The 22,803-nt window shown below is 39.8% G+C and overlaps 2 protein-coding genes across 13 annotated transcripts in view; one reads left to right on the top strand and one right to left on the bottom strand.

Annotated features, from left to right (window-relative positions):
• Nucleotides 1-15,663, top strand: part of tcf7 (transcription factor 7) — a 75,111-nt gene extending 59,448 nt beyond the window's left edge. Inside the window, exons 6-13 of one of the 12 annotated variants that reach the window (XM_038708276.1) lie at nucleotides 1,383-1,517; nucleotides 3,399-3,518; nucleotides 4,449-4,611; nucleotides 5,288-5,395; nucleotides 6,520-6,567; nucleotides 8,839-8,887; nucleotides 10,024-10,096; nucleotides 13,124-15,663. In XM_038708276.1, coding sequence (XP_038564204.1) covers nucleotides 1,383-1,517; nucleotides 3,399-3,518; nucleotides 4,449-4,611; nucleotides 5,288-5,395; nucleotides 6,520-6,567; nucleotides 8,839-8,887; nucleotides 10,024-10,096; nucleotides 13,124-13,514 — 1,087 coding nt within the window. In that variant the 3' untranslated portion in view covers nucleotides 13,515-15,663. Of the gene's footprint in view, nucleotides 1-1,382; nucleotides 1,518-3,398; nucleotides 3,519-4,448; nucleotides 4,612-5,287; nucleotides 5,396-6,519; nucleotides 6,568-8,838; nucleotides 8,888-10,023; nucleotides 10,097-13,099 lie in introns of all 12 variants that reach the window. The other 11 variants (XM_038708277.1, XM_038708282.1, XM_038708278.1 and 8 more) reach the window with 11 other exon arrangements.
• A 146-nt stretch (nucleotides 15,664-15,809) lies between these two features.
• On the bottom strand, nucleotides 15,810-21,363 carry skp1 (S-phase kinase-associated protein 1). The gene is made up of 6 exons (XM_038708945.1): nucleotides 21,206-21,363; nucleotides 20,374-20,473; nucleotides 20,149-20,222; nucleotides 19,032-19,175; nucleotides 16,726-16,866; nucleotides 15,810-16,518 (listed from the first exon to the last, which is right to left on the bottom strand). Exons 2-6 carry the CDS (start codon nucleotides 20,468-20,470, stop codon nucleotides 16,483-16,485), a joined length of 492 nt encoding a protein of 163 aa, XP_038564873.1. The 5' UTR covers nucleotides 20,471-20,473; nucleotides 21,206-21,363; the 3' UTR covers nucleotides 15,810-16,482.
• Nucleotides 21,364-22,803: the final 1,440 nt, after the last annotated feature.

Genomic DNA, 22,803 nt, shown 5'->3' with positions numbered 1-22,803 from the left:
GAAAATTCTCAAGTCACTGACCAGCACAATAGAGCAGGTGGCCTAGTTTTTCATTTCATTCCCAGCATACCTCTGTCCAGCCATGCCTTTCACATGGGAGGCATTTTACTGAGTGTGGCATCACCGTCACTTAGGAGCTGCCGCCTGCAAGGATCTTGATGTATCTGTATGATGGTGTATTTGAGGGCTAGTTTTTTCTTTTTCTTTTTTGGCTATGTACCAAAAATAAATCAACATTGACTGATGGATTGATTAATTTATTTATGGATTCTGAGACCTGGTAGTGCTCAGCTTCCCGGCGAGATAAAAAGCAGGCCGACCGTTTAGTTTGAACTGCCTTTATCTGAACAACACTTGACTCGTGTTGTAGTGTGACCTCAGTTTAAAACAGGATTACAGCCTGAATGGTCCTCCAGGAGCAGAGCCCAGTGATCTCTGGATCTCTTCCGAGCTGGAAGGCCTCTGCTGCTGGGCTTCACTGTATGCGTAGCGCTGCCTCCTGGGGCTAAAGATTGGATTCAGTGGAGTTGAAGAGGAAAAGATGAGACGTGGAAGTGTGTGTGACGATAATGATGATTGTCAAAGTGGTTCAAATGCTGGATGTGGATTGGAGTGCGTGTGTCTGCATACGTTGAAACACGAGGATGAGTCAGTTGAAGGTGGTTGTATTGTAAATGTGGTTTTATACATATCAAAGGCTCTTGCTTACATCCCACCCCCACCCTCGACCTCCCATGGTGTGTGACTGTGTGTGTTTCTACTCCCGGTAAGCCAAGTATTGACACACAGCTGTCAACAGTGCTGATCCCGTGTCTCCACGGGGGATCACCGTGCATCGCAGCATTACAAGAGCTTCTCCAACAGATTCGTCTATAGCTGTGAAGTGTCTAAAGAAAATCAAGTATTAAATCCACGAGATTTTTGAAATGTGCTGGTGCTGATGTAAAAGATAAATACACTCATACAATAAAACACACTTAAACATACTCCTATATTTCTGCATATGCATAAGAAAGACTACAGAAGAGGTGAGAAGCTAAGGAAAAACAAATAATTGAATGAATAACGGGGGACAGAACATAAATGAAAAGAAATAAGAAAGAATTGTAAAGAAAATTAACCATTATTTTTTTAATTCCAGCTATCTAACAATCAACATTAGAGCAAGATGTTTTCAATGAAATGAATTTAGTTCTGTGTCACAGTAGAGTGATTTTAGAGTGCATAGACATTTAATGATGAAATTTCATTTAAATTAAGATTCTAGTAGAATTAAATTGACCTGAAGGGCTAAACGTCCCCCCAGCGATCAACAACATTTTACCTGTAAAGCTAAAAGGCACCAACTGTTGCCGTCTCTCCCCTCTGCTGTGCTGTGGCAGGCAGAGCCAGCCAGTCTATCCTGCCCTGTCTCCCTGTGGATTCAGGCAGCCCTACTCCTCCAACCTCTCCAGCGCCTCCTCCTACTCCAGGTACCGTAGCTGGCTGGTCGGACCAAGCCGGACTGAGCCAAGAAAGTAAAAGCAAAAACAACAAGCAAACGCTCTGCATCATCGACTTCTGTTTATAGCACATTCAAAATGCCTGAGCAGGAGCTGAGCAGGAGCTGTACATTCACCGTGGCAGACTCACGTTCAGCCTCTGTGTCAGCTTTCATTGGGCAGCTGCTGTAAAAGGTCCTATTGGAACCAGTGTGCTATAAACAGGACGAGTTCAATGTTTCGCCAACACAAGCTGAGCCGAGGCAAACTGAGTCAAGCCAAGCTAGTTGCTGCTGCAGAATACAAAAGGCTGACATGCATACACGCACAGAAACACACACTCTTCTCCACCTTGAGCACCATCAGGACATGAACTGCTTTTTCCTTGCTATCGCTTTTTATTATTTGTATGTGTTCCTGATCCATGACACTCATTAATAAAACAATTTGTTTAAAAAGCAGCAGAGCAGGCATTTTTGTTTTTCATGGAGGCACAGGAACACTAAAAACTGACTTTGCTGTGAGTTTGAGAGAGCTACAGCATCTTCATATTGTTCACCAAGGTGGTTTTTTTTGGTCTGTGTGTGTGTGTGTTTGCTTGAGCTGTGACTCTAATTTGACACATTTGATGCTTTTAAAGATGTAAGTCTATGCTTGCAACAGACACATACTTTCTCGCTGCAGCGCTTTGCCAGTTACTGAGGTTTTCTGCCGGGTCTCAGTCACACAGCATAGGTCAACCAACCTTTGTTATAGTTTATATTTAAACCTGTGTCTTCACCTAAACTTAAAAGCCAGTATACATTCAAGAAGCCAAAATGAGAAAATGGTCAGTTAATGCAAGTCAAAACTTAGTTGTAGACCTCTTTAATCTATTTTTCTTGTGATTATAAATCACATTATCTGGATCTTTTCTATCACACCCTTTAACATGATGCTCACGTATCCTCTATATTTACTATTCCCGAGCAGTAAGCATTACCTAGTCTTTATTTATCCATGTTGTTTATTATGTATTTCTGTTGCTAGTGCCTAAATTTGTCAAGTGCAGGAAACCCCATGTATGAGCTACAGGTTTAAACAAACATTCTGAATATTTTTTGAGTTAATATTTGACCCATACACTCACTCAGCTGCCATGAGCTGCCAGCAGCTGATACTTATTGCTGCTTCACTGTGAGTCAGACTCTATTTTGCCCCTTTTGTCTCCACAGTCTGTAAAGATGCTGAAATAACCTGTTTTTTTAGCCATAAAACATGTGTTCTTTTGTCTGAAAAACTTAGTAAATGAATAAATTTCCTGTCTTTTAGACTTCAGTTGATATATTTGGATCAAATAGTGGATGTTAAAATTAATTTTAGACAATTAAGATAAAAGTGAATTCAGAACCTTCTGGTCTACAAACCTCTCACTCAGTAATGCTAGGACGCCATCTAGTGGTGACAAATGCTCACAGCTTCAATAACACAAAGAACAGAATCACACATTTGTGTGCTGTGCTGTATCAACATTACCACCAGCTATCAGGTGTATATTTTTTTACTTTTTAAAGAGCTACCTATCTGTTCACACAGGCAGGAAGTTTAATTTCCAACCGTTGTGGACACTTGGGAGAACCTACAGATTTGTTCTTCGGGTTGACCCCAGTGAGGGAAAACGTTCACACATGTTCACTTTCCGCACTTAAATATAATAATAATATATTAAAATATCAACCTACAGGCTCTTCATGCTTTCAAGCCCATTGCTTACCAAAACTCCCGCTTTTGCTTTAATGCTCACCGTCCCCTCTGCCCCTGACTCAACACATTTCTCTGAACTGACTAAAGTATTTCTGTTGCTCTCTGTCTCATCTCTATCTGTCTTCCTCCACACTTCTCTCCTCCCCCTCCTTCTTTTTGTTCCATCTCCACCAGGTTCCCTCACTCTCTGATGTTGGGCCCATCAGGCATGCATCCTACAGGGATCCCCCACCCGGCCATAGTGCCCCCATCAGGCAAACAAGATCACGACCAGTATGACAGGGGCATGTACGTGTAAGTATTGTCTGCACCTTACGCCACGCTCATATTTCTGTTCAGTGTTTCCATTCTCTGTCTTTCACATCAGCCTTTTGTGTATTTTTATACTGTTTCATACTCGGTTCTTGAGTACTCAGATATTTGTCTGATATTTTAATTCTTGACTGAGAGAGGCAAAGATGTCCATTGTACATTAGGACATTTAAAGAAATGAGTATGTTGTAAAAATATAAAATATAAAATATAAAATATAAAAAATAGGAAAGCTTATCATATCAGCAGTGGTGTACATTGACTGTTTGAATTTTAATTAACCCAAACACCCAGTTTTCCTCTTTTATTTACCCTTAACGTATACATTTGAAATTTTGGGAAATATGTATATTTGCTGTCTTGCTGAGAGTTAGACACAATTAGATTTGCTTAAAACAAAGACTGGAAATGGGGAAACTGCTAGCCTGGCTCTATCCATTGGTTACAAAATGTGCCTACCAGCTCACTAATGAGCACATTGTATTTAGTTTGTTTAATCTGAAAAAACAAGTTATAGTGTTATAGAGGGTTATGTGCTGGACTTTTCTTTGGCCTGGTGCTGCTTCCTGGAGACCTAGAGTAAAAAGCCTCCCTATGTTGGGAAACCCCCCGCTGACATCCCTGGTCCAAATACTTAGGCAGGGGAATCAAACAAATGCAATATAACATGTTAATTGGTGAGCTGTAGAGGTGCTGGTAAGACATTTTTTTATTTTCAAACAGAGCCAGGCTAGCTGTTCTCCTGTTTCCAGTGTTTATGCTAAGCCAAGTTTCTCCTGGTTCTATCTAACATACATACATGACTGTGCTATCAATCGTCTCCAATGATCCTCTGTAAGAAAGTGAATGTGTATATCCCAAAATTTCAAGCTTTTGCTTTAAATTTGTGTATGTCTCTTTTGCCCCCCCCAGGAAGCCACATGTCGAGGCCAAGCGGGAGAAGGAGCCCAAGAAACCGGTCATCAAGAAACCCCTGAACGCCTTCATGCTCTACATGAAGGAGATGAGGGCGAAGGTCATTGCCGAGTGCACATTAAAGGAGAGTGCCGCCATCAACCAGATTCTGGGACGAAGGGTGAGGATCCACACACATTCACACAGCCAAACACACACACAGCTCAACGGAGACTAATCCTGTTTCCAGGTCAGTCTGTAATTTCACACATGAGGAACATGAGAGGACTATGGTAACGTGAACTCTGTTCCCCTCACATACTGATACTACTGACTTCATAACAACACACTGCTGACTGGTAGTACTGGGATCCTGAAGAACAATAAGACAGTGGAGTATTTTATACCATCTGCACAGTTCAGATGCAGATCATACCTTATCATACACTTCAGCTGGCAGACAAAGCTCTTCTCACAGTTGTCACAGGTCCTAACTCTAGATTTGCAACAAAGGGTGCATTTGCTCATAATGTGTAAAAGTACACATTTTGGTTTTCACCTTTTTTCTGTTCCTTTCTGTCCTCTCTAATGTCTCCAGAAAAAAAAGCCTTGTTTTTAGTGTGGTAAACATTTTATTTTGATGTTAAAGGATGGCAAATAACTTCCATCCATCCATTGTCAACCGCTTATCCTGCGTACAGGGTCACAGGGGGCAAATAACTTATGTGTGATAATTAGATCAAAATACTAACACAACTAATTTGTGTGTGTGTGTGTGTGTGTGTGTGTGTGTGTGTGTGTGTGTGTGTGTGTGTGTGCGCGTGTGTGTGTATGTTTGTTTGGTTGTTTGTTTCCAGTGGCATGCACTGACCCGGGAGGAACAGGCCAAGTACTACGAGTTGGCCAGGAAAGAGAGACAACTCCACATGCAGCTCTACCCGACCTGGTCTGCCAGGGATAACTACGTGAGTACACTCTTCATCTCTCCTCCTCTTTTCTAATCTTCCTCCATACTGATTGAAAAAAGAACTGCTTTTCTGAGCTGATTTTAATAGCTGATTTGAATAACGTAACCAGGGGGATGTAAAAGTTTTAAGTCGAGGAAGCGCTCTCATTTTATTATGGAAAACTGTGGAAAAGTCATGATTTTTATGCCGGGGTTGTAGTGGGAATCCTCTCTGGAGTGAAGAAGTCATTTGGTTGCTTTGATTACAATATTGAGCTTGTTGCAACTAAAAATGTTATAACATGAATGATAACTTTGTATAGTGTAATGGGTATATGTTATTACATTACTTAACAGTTATTACTTACTACAAAGGTGTGCTTTTGTAATTATTACATCAATGAAAAGAACCTAGATTATAAACATGATCAATTATTCTTAGAAGGTTTAATTTCATTGTTGACTCATGCCAAGGGAAATATTTAAAGGTAGGGTACTATACTTAAAGAACATAATTTCCCATTTAGACCGATTCACCACAGTTAAACAGTATACATTCCTTTGTGGTGAAATGGAGGGAAAAATGGAAAAACTAATACTTTGAGAAAATGAGAACTATTTATACTTTGATAAGTTATTATATTATGCAGTATTATATATTATAGACACGCCTCATCAAATGCTGAGTTTGACATTAAGCAGTTCCTGGCAGCATTTGAGAAAAGTATAAAATGTTGAAACCTGTGAAGAGTAAACCAGAAACCGGTCCAACCACTTGACTTCTTTTCTGTTTGGTTTGATTCCCTGTAAATAAAGCCAAGATGAAACAAAAATCTATTCACTAAACCAGAACTTGTTGAACTGGGTTTGATAATATTTGTTGTTTTCACCTCAGAGCTAAAACTTACTTCCCTTACTGGCTACTGTCTCAACAGCCTGCATGATTATTGTCTCTCATACCTGTCAGTCTAAAGTCATAAAACATAACATTTATGGCATGGAATTATTAAATAGGCCTCCCAGAATACAAAAGGAAGTCAAACCTGTGTGGTGCATGTGTTTTAGTCTTGATGTTTTGGGGATGTGCTGTATCTGGGCTGCTGTGTGCCTCTGACTTGTCAGTTTGCTGTTGAACTCTTGCAGGAGGCGGGCCTTAGCGGGGTCGCAGGGGAAAAGAGTAAAGCTGATTGGGTAGGGACACGTCTTATGGTGGATTTATGCCTCTGTGGTGGGAAAAAATGACTATGTGAAGAGCTGCATGAAAGGGGTTGTGGGTATTCCTGTGCAAAGTTTGCATGCACCTTCCCAAAATCTTAATGACTCACACACATCAGCCTCACAAACAACACGCAAGTAACAGCAGCGGCAAAAGCAGATCTGATTGGTCAGTTATGAATACCTTTTCACCAAGTCTTGCACGTTGCCATGGTTATCACTACTAGTCAGTTAAACTGTAAAACACTGAGTCACACAGAGGTATAAATCAACCCGTTTTGCTCAACTAACAGAGCAGGGGCGCATGGCTGGCCTCGCTGCCTTAGTTATATATTTATTTGTTATTTTGGGGGGCATCCCTTTAAAATTCAGCACCTTTTTATTAGTATAGCAAAACAATAATGACACATGTTATGGTTAAACAGAAACATAACCTTTTAACACGGCACTTCGTGGTGATTTTTACATTTAGTAGTCATTTGTTTTTCTAACAATGCTAGGCTTTAGAAAATCCTGTAATGTATGAATGTTTCTACCAGAAATCGATGAGGAAAATGTGTCAGGTGAATTAAAGGCTTTGGTTGTAACAGAGGCTGCTTTTCAGTCACTTTAGATACCTGTCAGAGTGGTAACCTGTTTATGCTTTTCTCTGCTCTACTGTCTTGTTTCTCTTTACCTGACTGAGCTGAACTCCGTAGATGGGCAGGCATGACATGCGGAGTTATGCTGACACTTTGCTTGTGCTGTGGTTTATAACACGTTTGTGACATCTGAAAGAGCGATTCATGTCACTAACGTGAACACTGATTCCGTTCTAATGTCATTTTTCATTTGGTTTTTATTTCATTTTAAAGGCTGTAGCTGACGGAGCTGCACGAGACGTTGCCAGTTTATTGAACCGATATTTCAAATTAAAAGTCCTACCCCCACACGTAGAGGGTTAATTTCTAAGCTCAATGTTCAAAAACATCCTGAACATCCATGATGAGCATTTTCTAAGCAACTCAGCAAGGCACATTGGACACTGTTTGATAAGTGCGTATAAACAAATGGTGGATTTCTGACAGATATCAGTATTTAACTATAGGGGCATTGGACTTCATGCTGTATGTCAAACATTTTCCCAACAATTTTGAATGACAGGAATGCATTACACTTTGACTATTAAAATTAAGTGTGTGATCATTCTGCAAAAGTTCTGCATTTCATTACAACTCCATGAGTGAAATGAAACCAAAAACAAATGATTTATGCAAAATATTCCTCACAGGGCAACAGAGTCCAACAGGCTCGGATGTGTAGAAAAGATCACCTTGTGTAATGACAACATTTATACAAGCATGCAGGGCTTCTTGGCTGTGTTTAAAATATTGTCTGCTGCATTTAAATAAACCCCCTTAATCCCCCATCTCGACCCCACACTCTTTCTGTGGTTAAAAAAAACAGTCACTGGTCCTACTCACAAAACAGGAAGCGAAGTTCCATATATCGCCCCCGCAGCTGTGGAGGGTTTCTCCTCCGAGTCCTAAATAAACCTACATGTAGTATATGGACACACGTACGCCCACAGACACAAAGCTTCAGTTGCAAGAAGAGTTGTTGTTGTAACCACATAGACAATGCTGACAGCGAGCCGAGGAGGGCAGACATCGAAGCGTAGGCGGTAGATCTCTCTCTACCCACATCCTTCATATCACCAAAATATGAGGCCTCACTTCACCATCACCAGATCTGTGTGAACAACTCTGATGTTTACCTCAACAGTCACATACTACAGTCTAGATAATGAAATATTAACCATCGATAACATTTTGACGACACATCTGGTTTTGCATGAATTGAGTGCACAATGACATTAGTAATGGAACATATTTTCTTGTTTGTCTTTTACTGTCTTGCTTTTTCCTTGCTTTTGTAGAGCATTTAAGATGGTTGCCTGACCTGGTTGCTGCTTTCAACTTTGCATTTGTTTTCATTTAAAATGGATTGACATTTCACATAAGAATCCTCCATTTTGCATATGGTGCAGATTTCTGTTGATAAAAGATTACAGTCTGAGACTACATTTCATCATGTACATGCACTGTGAACATCACTCTCAAAGGGGGATTGCACCCAAGGGTAGTAAACAAACATATTAAGCTAACTGGGAAAGCAAAGAGGAATCCAAAAATTCTTTATGGAGGCATTGCCAGACTAAGGAAACAGCTAATTGGGCTGATATTTTGTTTTTTCTTTCTCCCACAGGGCAAGAAAAAGAGGAGAAAAAGGGAGAAGCTTCAGGACTCCAATACAGGTAAACATCTAAATGACTTGCCTTTGTCTTGTCAGACAGATTTCATGATACCTTGTTTCAGTATAAGAAAAGAAATGGCCAGTGTCGACTCTACAGTATTTGAGAGAATTCAGTTGAGCTTGAATTTGCGTTGGCGCTCTGTAGCACATCTTGATGTCTTTGAGGCAGGATGTGTCTCTAACGTCAAACCACCCACCCACTCTGCTTTCCACGTAACCTGAATTATAAACATTGTGTACAAAACTTTTATGTCCTGATCTTTGCTGTTCACATTTAACATGTCAGACATCATGGCATTTTCCTTCACCAAAATTGAATGCAATCATCTCTTATCTTCACCAATTCAAACACACGAACACAAAAGTTCTCCACGTGTCCTTAGTGGATCACTTACTGTACATGAGTGCTCATGCTACCACTATAGTAGTAAAGATAGTATTAGCAGGTAGCGTCAAAAGTAAGAAAGTAACAACTTAGCAGTTCCAAAGCTAAATGATTCAAATGTCCTGCAGGCAATTCTGCTATTTCAGGTAAGAGATTCTTATAAAATATGGATGATACTTGATGTAAGAAGTCAGCTGGTAGCCACTAATGAATAAAGTGCCTCTCCTGAACTAAAGCTAAAAATCTATTGATTTCAATATTTTCCAATATCAGGCCCAACTTCAGCCTCAAACAGAGACATAATAAAGTGTATTTCTGGATTTCAAGAGTCTCGATCTCCTGAGATAAATCACTATATGACTACGTCTTTGCCAGAAAGTGAAAACCTTTTAAAATCCTGCACTAACAAGAGTGTCACAGCACGGCTGCCCTCTCTGAGTCTATCTGTATGTCTCTGTATGTCTTAACAGCCTATTTTCAGGATGTCTGACTTGGTTGTTCTGGTGGTTTAATGTTTTGCTGTGCTATAACCGGCTACTAACAGTTTGACTTGATGGCTCTCTCTGTACGGACAGCCCTGTTGGTGCCTTTTCCTGCCCTGATAAGCTCTTGTGTCTCTTCGTTCCTTTTGTTTATTTCTCTTCTCTCCTTTCCGTCTTCATCTCTGCTCTCTAACCTTCCTCTTCTCCTGTTCCTCTGTTTTTGCCTTTCCTCCTCCTCCTTGTTTTGTGCATGCTGTGCATTGTACTCAGACCCGGGCTCTCCTAAGAAATGCCGGGCTCGCTTCGGCCTCAACCAACAAACGGACTGGTGCGGTCCTTGCAGGTGTGTAACAAACATCCACCCCGACCCTCACCTTAGCACCTCATTGCTGTTGTCATCTCTCCTGCCATTTAACCATCAGTGCATTGCTTCCACATTTCTTAAAGGCGGAGCTGCTCTGGAGGTAGTAATAATCTTCTGAATTTGATCAAGTTCTCAATGCGTTATAATTTTAGTTATTTACCCTTTTGCCTTTTTATTGGTCTTACACAACCACTGAATGAAGTTACCAAGCTCCACCCACTGACAATTAACTCAACCAATGAGATTATAGCCGTTTTAAGACGAGCTCTGCCTCCAAATAATGTTTGAAAACTGAGCTTTAGCGCTGCATGCTGTCTGTCACTAACTTGCTGCTCTGCAAATTGAAGCATTGGTCATAAATATGTAGTTATACAGTAATAAAATTAATGCAATATAGACAATATGACAGATTACAATATATTTCCACTGTTGAAAAAAGCAAAACCTTTTTTAAAGCTACACCTGCAGCATAATAACCCTAACCCTTCTCTGCTGATTTTGAGTGGTATATCACTTAAACCTGTAACATCAGACTCCAAATTAGAAAAGGTTTACTGTCAGGATTTCTATTTCAGGATCAGTAATCATGTCAGGTGGTTTGGGTTCTGCACTGCTGTTATGCAGGTCCTGTAAAGTTAATGTTTAAGGGGAATAGCGGAGAGTGTTTGCCGAGTGGTTAGCTGGTACTCTAAACAGAAACATACCTACATGTCGTTCAAATATTTCTCTGCTTCCTCGCTAATCTTGTTTTAACCTTTTTATTACAGAATTAGAATCAATACAGCACAAAAATTAGTCCTTTTATTTTGTTCCTGGCAACTCACATGTTCTGACGGATTTATGAATTCACTTGAGTCTGTGCCGTAAAATGCCCAAAAGTCAGAGATCCCTACAGGGAAAAGCGTCCAACTTGTTATTGCAACTTTTAAATTCAAATTCAGTTCTGCTGGGACTACACAATATGAAGACAATAATGGAAAGTACAGTGTGTGAAGTGTCCCTTATATAAATATCAGCAATAACAACCGATTTGCAACATCTACATTTTAAAAGGTCAAACTTAAAATCATAAAATGTTTCAACTCTTTAGTTTAAGTTATTGTAGCTAAAGCCTTATTCTAATTCAGCAGCAACGGTTGAATTCATTAGACCGTGCTAGTATTGCATGCTTTCTCTGTAATAAAGCAGAAACATGCAAATAGTACAATATAAATCTCGAGAAACGGTCCTGGGAGGCTGTCACTGCCTCAGACTGCTATGTTCTAGTCGTAGCAGGATTATTATAAACGATAGCCGACATCTTCACTGCAGGAGTCAGGAATCTGTGTGGTTCTGCAGAAAAAGCTTCTACCACCGCAGCATTGTAGCAACCCCGTCGTCTTCCCCACCATCACGTCATGGAAATCTAAATGTGTGTGTGTGTGTTTCGGTTTGAGAGAACAAAGGGGGGTGAATGTGGTTAGAGCAAATCCTTATCACCACAGCTCAACTCACACACTCCCTGCAGCTTTGCATTTTGACGGTGTTCTCATGCCCATCTGCTTTCAACTTTCTCCATTCATGCGATGTGGTAACAGGCGCCTTTTGATGGTGAACTCTGACATTTAGAAATCACTTTCTATTGCACTCTTCCTCCTGCTCTCCCTCTCTCTCTCTCTCTCTCTCTAAATATGGCCTAGCGCCTTTCCTTGCGGTTAAACATGGTGACTCATATCATATTCTGGTAATGATCATGGGATCCTGTTAACTGCTTTGATGCTGCAGTTAGTGGTACACAAGTCTGCTTTTATGTATCACACCTCACAAAGCACTGCACATCAATGCTGTTTGCATAATGTCTGGAGCAGACCAGGAGAATAGTGTACCTGGGGTGGACAAAAAAACTGAAACACCTGACTGTATTATGCAGTTTCTATGCAATAAATACTATTTTTGTGATGTTTGTTTTTATGTTAAGGACACCGTCAACACCACAAGCCCAAGAGTTTTGTTCAACACATAGCACAAAAAATATTTTAAATATTAATTTAATATTAATTTGATTAGGATTTCCTTCTGTCAAATAATAAATGATTTATCTGTATACACTGACATTTGCATTACCCAGCAAAAATAGCTTACAAAATCCTTTCTTTTTGTGGAATACCACAGAATTTTGAAGACTGGAAGCAGGGAGTACACGTGACAACACATTTTAAAGCTCAGTAGTTAACATGTTATATCATTTGTTCAATGTAGTGGGAAGTACAAACCACAATTTAGGGTTTTAGGAGGAGTTAGGTAGTGTAACTTTATATTATCCATCCGTCTAGCACTTCTGTACAGAAATCTGGTTGCCTGGTCACAACAAAACTCAAGAAAGTCACAGTGTTTAACACAGTGTGTAACTTGCTCCGGCACATTACTCCCCCTAAAGCCAAAAATTGTTACTTTTACATTTCTGTTTGTGTACTTTTCAAACTAATGAGACACAACACATTAACCAGTGAGTTTTAGAGGCGCTGATAGGTATAATTATAAACTTTGGACAGAGCCAGGTGAGCTGTTTCTCCCTGCTGTGCTAAGTTAAGCTAAGCACCACAGGCTTTAGTTCCATAATCTGTACAGACATGAGGATATTGATTTTCTCATCTAATTCTCTGGGGGGGGAGTAGGCATATTTCACAAAATGTTGAAATAAAAAGCAATCTTTAATATTTTACATTAGCGTGACACCAACATTACAAAAATGTTTTGTTACTTTTTCCTTCTAAAAGTCCAGTAATTTGATACAATAACAATATTTTCAAAAACTAGGTTTGAAATGGGTTTGCAGTGTTTCGGACATTAACGTTTCATATACAGATGTACATAGACTGACACTGATCAATTTCAGTTGTTCATCATGACCATGTTCAGTATGACTGTCTCCCTGTTCATCGGTGTGAGTGATGCATCTTCACTGAAGCCTGCTGACATTTACCATCCACACTTTATTCACAGATAACTCTCTCTGACTGTCCCTAGGAGGAAAAAGAAGTGCATTCGCTACCTTCAAGGAGGAGGCTGCCCCAGCCCAACTTCTTCAGATCTAAGTGCTATAGACTCTCCCCCCTCCCCTTCCCCCGCCCGCCACCGTCTGTACCAGCACCAGCATCCCCCTTCCCCGGGCTGCTCCCCACCGCCCACCTCCCCATCAACACGTCTCCCCTTGTCTCCGCCAACACACACACGCTCACACACACGCCCACCCCTGCAGCAGTCTGCTGGCAAGCGCAGCGACCTCCGTCAGCCCACAACCAAACACACCCACTCACACCTGGAACTGTCCAGCAAGCAGATGCACAGCTCAACGACGGCGCTGTCAGCCGCCAAGGCTGCAGGACTTTCTCTCAAAGTGCTAACAGAGACTCTGTGATCGCTCCGGGCTGCTCACGTCCGTGACCCCGTTTCACCTCAGCTATCTTCAGAGCCATGAAGATCATGTTCCTCACCTGCCACCATTTCACATTTATCTATAGCCTGTGGTTGTTTTGTTTGATTTTAAAGTAATAGAAGTGACTGAGGGAAGCAAGGTGATGAAGGGGGACACATCCGTCACTCCCTGGTACCAGCATCCGCCCCACTAAATTATAGCAGAGTAAGATAATAGCTGTGTCTCAGTTCAGAGGCTGGATCCTCTAAATTCTGTTATTAGACAGAATCAGTCATTATTGAGGCCCAATTCTTTTGGAAATCTCCTTCAAATGTTCAATTCTTTAATCAAGCATCCAGGCAATCCTTGTCAACCTGGAAATATCACCTAACCATGTGTGGTTCAGGTGGTCACCAATCATTGGTAAAATGTTACCCACCTAGACATGTTAATAAGGTTAGTATTTACCATTAACCTAGTCATACTGTAAATTTGGTGATTCTTAACATGGGCCAGTTTGGTGTTTTGAAAGTATAAGATCAACATCCTGGTCGTGAACCTTGAAATAGTTTTACAAGTTAGCAAGGAACACTTCATTGTGAAGCAAAACTGTCATTTGGAAGGTAAGTGGACCACAAGACAAAAGCTTAAGGATCCACTTTTTGAGCCACATCCGTGGGAGGATCCAGCCTCTGAATTGGTGATTGAAACCCCGCCAGTCACCAGGACTTCCAGTTGTAAAGAGGCAAAAGTAATCTTTGTTTTAGTTGTTTTTTCGGCTCTATCTGCTGCAGCTAACCTCAACCTAAAGCCATTCGTTTTGCCTTCAGGACAGCTCTGCCTCTTGAGAACTAATCCTACAAATTAATCTCCTCAGCCCCTTGATGCTCATTTTTAAAGCTGACCCTGTGCTTTTGACGTCCATGACAATCACAATTAAACAAACCACATCAACACAGACCTAAAAGTTAGGCACAGGTAAGAGCTAATCTGGCATCAAGGTGAGAGCGTAGTTGCACAAGACTCTTCTTCAGGGCGTACATTGTTGTTACATATCGACTTTCCTTCACATTTAAGGATTTACATATCACCATCACAGCTATCACTCCGATCAACTTGACCACCACTATCAGTCAGACCAAACCAGAGGGGAGCAGAAACCAGCAACCAGCCAGCCTGACCAGCAGAACCTCAGCTCTAAAGAGGGACTGATTCATTATCGTTAGCTGCCATATTGCAAACAGTTCGACTTCCGTTTCATTCCATTTGCAAACAATTTATACTACTTGTGCAGCCCCTTTCACAAAGAAAACATGTTCAGCAGGTAAAAGTCCCACAATTATACATGACTGATTATCCCCAACTTCAAGTTACATTATTTCTTTTAGGCACTTTCAGGCTGTCAGTCTCGCTATATCAACAGTTACATTTTTGTTCCGTGTTCTCCTAATTTGTGGTATTTTTGTTTGACTCTTGATTTTTAAGGTCAGATGCTCTGCTTGTGGGGAAACCCTCAGAGAAAGACAAGAGGGTTTTGTTTGTTTTTAAGTCTCTTGGCGGTTTTCCTTTGACTGAACATTTTGCAGCTACGTAAACTTATCTGAGACCAAATGGGTACTATTATATTGCATTGTGTTGTAAAGTTTTATAAATGTTGGAATTCCCTATTATAATTAAACTTTTATATGTTTTTATGTAAAAAAAAAAAAAAAGAACAAAAAAAACCATTTTTTAGTTTGTACCATTTCTTAAAGCAATACATTTTTTGTCTTGTGGAGAATTTTACTTTTCATTTGGTCAAGTGTTACTGCAGCAGCATTCAAATGATATCTTGTGTTCTCAATCTGTGCATGTTCCAACTTAAATGTAACAAAAATAAGATTTTGATTAAAAAAAAAAAAAGGATTAATGTACTGTTCTGCTTGCAGCTTCAAACTCAGCTTCCAACAATGTGGACAAAGTGTAGGCTGAGCCTCTGTACAGCAAAACTGTTTTCCTCCAGCAGAGAGAGCTCTTGTGCTAGAAATAGCTTATTATTTTGAGGACGTCAGTGGCAACACCTTGAAGATGTCGTTTGTATTTTTTACGCCTCAAAACGCCTGATGTATTCCTTGTTTTTGTTTGATGTATTAAAGTGTTTCCAATATCTTGTCCACTGTCTACTGTAGATAAGATACTAGCACATATCAGGAACGATTTCAATGAGACAAATTACTTTTAAAAAGATCTAAAAACAAATTGTCTTAAAGGTCATGATCTTCAGCGCATGGTACCTTCAAAACAAAAATGACAAACAAGAACCTTTTTAAACGTTTTATTTACTCCTTCAATATATTTGATCATCCCAAAAGCCAGCATCAGTTTATCTGAGAAAGGTTTCCAATTCAATACAACATGAATTAGGAATGAGTAACCCAATGCTGTGATAACACACAAGTACTTCGAGTCCAAAGGGACATTACGCAAAACATCTTTCGACCTCAAACTTCACTTTTCCTTTAACAGCCATCCTCTCTGATCACGGTTTCACATAACAGATGCATTTACAGAGGGAAAAAGTAAAATATTCACACTTTCATTTCCATTGTCAAAAAAGCCATTTTATTCAATTAACCCTAAAAGAAAAAAACATGTCCAAGTAAAAAAGACAACCATAGCGACTGACAATAGGAAAAATATGGAAAGACTTCTAATCTTTAAGGGTACAAAGCATGAAACCAGGATTATTTTATGTAAATACACGTGTGCGGAAACAGAATAGCTTTTTTTAATTTAAATTAATGACAACACACAGGCAAGTTAAAATGGTCATGCTACTGGTATGCAGAAATTGATGGAAGGGGAGGAGGGGGTGAGTATGTGGCTCTAAATACACTAAATGTAAATATTGACAAGTATGAACAACGCCAGTGCAACCAGTTAGCAGGGACAATTCCTTTTCAGTGTGGTAGTGTTGGCAGGGTCTTCCCCTTTACTTCTCTTCACACCACTGGTTCTCTTTACGTACCTGTGGAGAGGAGGGACAAACCGGGTAAGTTTCCAAGAATAAGTGGACGGTAGGTGAACTGTCAAAAGCTGCGATCCCTTATACAGAATCAAAAGGTGTATTTGTGTAATTATATTGAGCATCAGTCCAAACTGATCAATTAATTTCCCGTTACTTATATAAGACCTTTGTGTTTTCTGACAGACAGGTGATGGATGGAACAATTACCTGGGCTTCCTCCTCCTCTGTGAAATCATTTTTGATGTTGAAAGTCTTCCTGATCTCTTCCGGGGTTTTGCCTTTGATCATGTTGGCCACCGTTTTGCAGGTGACATCTAACAGGCCTTTGATGTCCAAATAGTTGGCAGCCTAAAAAATAAAAAAAAGCACAACAGTGACATGAAGAGGAGGTGGCAGTGAGACTACAAGAACTGACTGACACATTCAAGGAAAATATCAACACTTGCAGGCAGATTAACAGCCAGCCAAGGGCGTTTTGATTTCATTTCAGAGACTACATTGCATGAAGTTACTGGTGATTTTCACTACTATAGTTTTCCCGACTGCTAAGGTTTAATGCTGAACGCAACTACAAGCATGTTACCTGGCCTTCAGACAAAAAACAGCAAGGAGCTGCACTGGTGTGGCCGTCACGTTTCAAGTACCAGTGCAACAAATTAATAACATTCCAAATACAGCTGGCGTTAACATGCAATGTGTATCCCATCTAGATAAGGAGGGCCATTAATGCAAGCAGAACGCATCGTGATCCGACTGCAATCAGATCAGTCAGACCACATGTGGAGGGTGTGATTGGATCTCAGCCAGGTGTGAATTCTCAAGAACAAAAATCCATCCAGCACATTAAAGGTCACTTATCTCCAGCTCTTGCTGCTAACTTAAGTAAGCTACAAGCAGTAGCACAAGTTAGCAAGACCCTCACAAAAAGTTATTTAAGAAAGACACTGTCCACGGCATTGCTTTCCACGACGTAGGCTGCACCAGGTTTGTTGACTGCCAGGTTCCCCAAGACAACTAGAAAGCGCATTATATCAGGTGAAAATTCAAAAGGCCTGTGGATCAGATGTCATTATCCAGATACAGATCACATAACTACCAAGTGTAAATGGGGCTTAATATGCAGGAAGACTAATTTGAGTAATAGATCCACAAATTTCAAGGCTTATCAGATGCCAAAACACAGCACAGCAGTTTCTATTACTAAGAGGCAGGATTTAACAACTCCGGAAAGTTGCAATGACGACAATCATTTTTTTCTTTTGAGCATCAAAGTAATCTACTAGGAACGGGTGTTTGCATGAGTTAGAAAATTAAACCTGGTTCAACTTTTTTTGCCAGACACCACCCACATTTGTTTTTTCACCACCGCAGTCGTTCCATTGAAATGAGAAGAGGTTGCTTAAGTTTTTCAGCTTATCTGTTTCATCAAGGCCTTCAGGAATTACAATGACCACAATTCATTACAAAACATCTGTGCTGCTTTGAAAATCAGATCGACTGATTTGTAAAAGATAGACTGTTATACTTCTGATGTCCAAGTCCTCACTCAAATTTAACATAGAAACGAGATTTGAAGCTTCTGTATATTTAAGTGTCTAACAGTAGAGTTTGCGGTATTAACCAATTATGTGACCATTTTAAACATGCTTTCGACAAACATGGTTATTAATAGTGTGCCATTGATTTCAATCATGTCTCCAAGTCCTGCTTCTGAGTAAGGCTACAGTTCAAAGCCATCAGGTTACACGCAAGACTAAGATCACTTAACATCAACTCCACTCCTGCTGTGGTCCAGTTAACTCACATCCCGTAATCCCACTGAACCGTACATACACCATTCGGTGGTCATTGACAAAGTCTTGTATTAATTTTCATATAGCACGGAAGCCCTCATTGAGCTACTTCACCCCCGCCTCTTCAGCATCCTCTAGCTTAGTGCATGTAAACACATTCAAAACAACCGGTGGGGGGGTTAATCAACGCAAGTGATGGACACTACTGACTTATGTTTCACTTCCTGGAAGCCCAAAGCTTGTCCAGCACCCATTTCCAAATCACTGCTTAGGTTACCTTTCACGTGCCCTGCCTGGTTTAGTCACATGCCGCACAGAGAAAATCCACAGGGAGTGTTTCTGACATGTGGTTTTTCACCTTACAACAGCCAAGCAACTTTTGTACCTCGATTAATGAAGAATGAAACAGATGACTGGAAAGTAGTGTCAACAGAAATACGCACAAAAACAACAAATACAAAACCTACAGGTAGGGGACAAAACAAGGCCAGAAAGCAAAGGAGTGTTGAAGTTAATGTCTTCAGAAATCAATTTGAAGAGTACCAGAACATGGGAGGCATCTGCATGTACGTTTTATGGGGACAAAATCTATTAATAAATTAACATTGTACAGTTCAGGGATAGGGTTTGGCATGCAATGGTTATAGTTACAGTTAGTGTCAACCACTAAGGAATGGATGTAGGTCAATGTGATGTAATTATAATGTAAACTGTATTTACCAGAATGAGTTCAAACAAGGTGCCTTGGTCCACTTTGAGGAACTCCTGGTCCCATACCGGAATGTCATCTGTCCTCTTCTCTTTGTTCTCATCATCCTCAGGAGGAGGGGGGTCATCTTTGTGATGAGTGCACCACTGAATCACCTGAGGGATACACACGCACAAAATTTTAACCAAAAGGTAACACATTACAGTGGTCATGACCAGTAAAATATATACTGTATGGCATCCATCAGCACCTCATTTCAAACTGGAGCACACACACATTCATTGCCCTTTGTCTAGAACTATGTGCCTAGTTTTTCTTTCTTATATTGCAACTCTAGTTATTAGAAATGTGTTTATGAAAATATAATTACTAAGCATGGGTTCCAGTTCGCCAACTGAGGTATGAGTAAAATAATATTAAAGACCCTCTTGTTTAAAAGAACCGCACAAGAGGCAAGAAGAAACAGGCTTTTACAGCCTTCAGCTTTACTGGCAAGAACAGGCAAAAGGGAACAAATAGCTTGACAGATGAGCAGTAAAAATTAGATCATCATCTTAACAGAACGTGAAGACAAACTCCATATACACTCAAGGCCTTTGCATCCTGTCTGTCATCCTCCTCCTCACGATCCGCCTGAATATTACTATCTGACCTGTTGAAAGTAGGCGGAGTTATGAAATGATACTTTTGACATATGTGAAAGAAAAAAAAAAAATCACAGAAAACATAACCTGTACCAAAAAAGATGGGCAAAGGTTTGTAAATGTGATTAACACAACTTGAGATAGAATTTAATTTTAAACATGACAATTTCAGGCAAAAAATGCTAACTGCAAGGTCCTTTTTTATTTGTCCACCTAGCAAAAACAGAGGAACTTTACAACAGAACTTCATTCTGCTGTCACAAAACATCAACAAAACCCTTTTCTTTTTATTTTCAACAAACAAACCGACTGGATACTGATCATCAGTGAGTGCATATGCACAGTTCAAAACATGTTTCCCTGTACAATGCCTGGTGTGTGTGTGAGAAATGTCTGAAATGAATTGTCCTTATGTACTTTATATATAGCTTTGGCAATATTCATGCCAATAAAGCTAATTTGAATTTGTGTGCGAGTTCTGTACCTTCTTGAGAATGGCAGCATTGACATTAGGAAGAGGAACTGGGTCATCATCTCCTTCATCATCCATACCCAAATCTGTCAAAGAATCAATTAGATAAATTGGTATTTATCCAAATTAAAATATATTCCCTAAATTAGTACAAAGGAGGAAACACAATATAGGTCGGGCCACGAGGTCACACAATCGACTCAGACGTTTGCAGATGATTTTTTAAAAAAGCTATACCTTCTAACATGGTCTTGATAGTGACTGACTGTTTGGCTATCTCAACATCCACCTCGAAGATTTCCCCATCAGAGCTCTGTAATTTTATTGTGGGCATTATCTGTAAAGAAGTAGAAAGAGAATTTGTATTATTAAACACATTTTTAAAAAGTGCAGTTAGCTACATTAACATTTGTACAAAAGGCGAATATCCCACAAAGTAAACTCACAATAAGTAACTGCTAACGCTGCAGCTAGCTAAGCTACTATTGACGTGAACGATTGTCAGTTCTCCCGCTAACGGTATAGTAACGTTACACAGCATTAATAGTTAACTAGTTATAGCAGTAACGATAAACCCGGTACATATGTACACATTTTAATGTTGTGCGTGCGTTGTAACTAGCAAAATAAACGCAATGGACAAGTGGTAACCGTTAAAGCGCTAACATTACCTCCAAGCTAACCAACGATACATTTAGCTAGCCACCTGTTAACACAAGCTCAACGACGGTAACGCTAATCAATTAGCTAGCTTGCTATTGGGTTCCTTTGACAACTGACAAAAGGGACGCTCATTCATGCATAAAACACAAGGTTAGCATGTTAAAAGGCTATAGCTACAATGCATACAATCCTCTAATGTCTGTTAAGCTAACCAGATTGCTAGCATTACCATGCACAATGCTAGCATCTTAGCTAAACGGTCTACGCTAGCGCCTTGCGATGTCAGTGAGGCCTCTTAGCTACCACGTCTAAGCTATTCAAACAAAGATGTAAACACAATGTAAAAAAAGAAAACTCAATTTCCAAAGGTGATAAAAATGTTTTTAAGCGTTGTGAAGCTACGTACCGTAAATGTTTTTACACGGTTCCAGAGGTGAAATTCCTCTGTAGTCAACAGCAGGGCCTGGCAGACGCTGAAGCACCGATAGCGGTCGGAAGTCTCTGGATCAACCTGGTAAGCGTGCCTGCCGCCCCGAGGCTGACGACCGTTTTGTCAGATGCGTGAGGGAAAAGAGGGGCGGCCGCATGAAGGCTGCTTTTCCTGTTTATCTAACTCTGTTTTAATTTTCTGTACATCAACATCTGACACACTTAATTATTAAAAGATGTTTGCCATTTTAACTGTTTTAGATGGCATTGTGGTTATTCAATAAAAAAAATACATGCATGCAATGTGCTTATCCACCACATCCAGTATACCTATATATTAATGGGGATGAATATGCGTTTAGATATATATATGTATTTAATTTTTTTAATAGTGATTAATTAATTGTATAACATGAATTGTTCTTATTTGTAGCTTTGGCAATATTGTTGTCTTACATTCATGCCAATAAAGTTAGATTGAATTTAATTGAATTGTATAGATAGATAGAAACATACATAAACGGCAGCTGTACAGTGTCTTTTTTATGTTGTTCAGAGTGATTACTGCAGATGGAATGAAAGATTTCTTGTAAATGTGTTTTCCTGGACAGTAGAACTTTATATAATCTGCCTGAGGGTAATAACTGGAAAGAGTGGTGGAGGGGGTGAGAGGGGTCCTCTGTGATCAGGGTGGCTTTCCTGATCACACAACAATTGTACAGTTCAGATACAGCCACATTGGTTCATTTTAATTTGAATAATTCTATAGCTACGTGCATTATAAAAATGCACATGTATAAATTATGATGACTTGCTATTTGTACTCAAGGCAGAATATATTGATCTGTTTTTAAAAATCCAGACTGGGCTATATCATTCCTATATCATCATTATTTCATTTCCTGAATGCAAAATGTCTATGCATGTAGGCCTACATACAAATGTGAAGGATCTGATGTGATCTCCTTTGGTTAATTTAAACACAGGATTAAAGACTTGGAACTAGATGCTATTAATTGTTGTTACTGCTTTTAAAATAACAAAATCATTTAAACCTATGAACTAAATGTACTTTTGGTGGTCTTAATGTTATACTGTTTATTTGTGTATCTTAAGAGTCTTTGTTGAATGTCCTTTGGTTGTTGTGGGTGTGTCTGGTGTGCTCTGTATATATGCTGCAGTCTTTCTTGAAAAAGCACCTAAATTTTAAGTCTAAATGCACAATGTGCCATCATACTATTACTGAACTGTATCCTTCAATCTAGGAAAAACTGGATTTTGTGTCAAGTTACCCTAAACTACCATGGAGTGGCGTTTCCTCCTTTATCGCAGATACTTTTGAGCTGTTTCTATGGTGCGTTCAAGTGCTCCTCAAAAGCTTTCATTCCCTAGTTCTCATAAATGCCACTTAATCTATTTCTAACTGTTGCATTACTCCTTTTTTTCTTTTAAATATACTAAATGTTAAAAGTGGGTTTTATTGTGTTATTTTGTTTTCAACATCAAGCAGCAAGCATCACTTTAGCTGCAGTGGGAAACGACAGACAACATGCACATTTGGAATCATATTTGTGT

This window comes from Micropterus salmoides, unplaced genomic scaffold (genome assembly GCF_014851395.1).
Source record: "Micropterus salmoides isolate LMB-PRFRI ecotype aquatic unplaced genomic scaffold, ASM1485139v1 Ms_hic_scaffold_9, whole genome shotgun sequence".
In the NCBI taxonomy this organism is placed as follows: Eukaryota; Metazoa; Chordata; class Actinopteri; order Centrarchiformes; family Centrarchidae; genus Micropterus; species Micropterus salmoides.
Note: the sequence above shows the minus strand (reverse complement) of the source record. Positions and strands in the feature narration are given on the sequence as shown.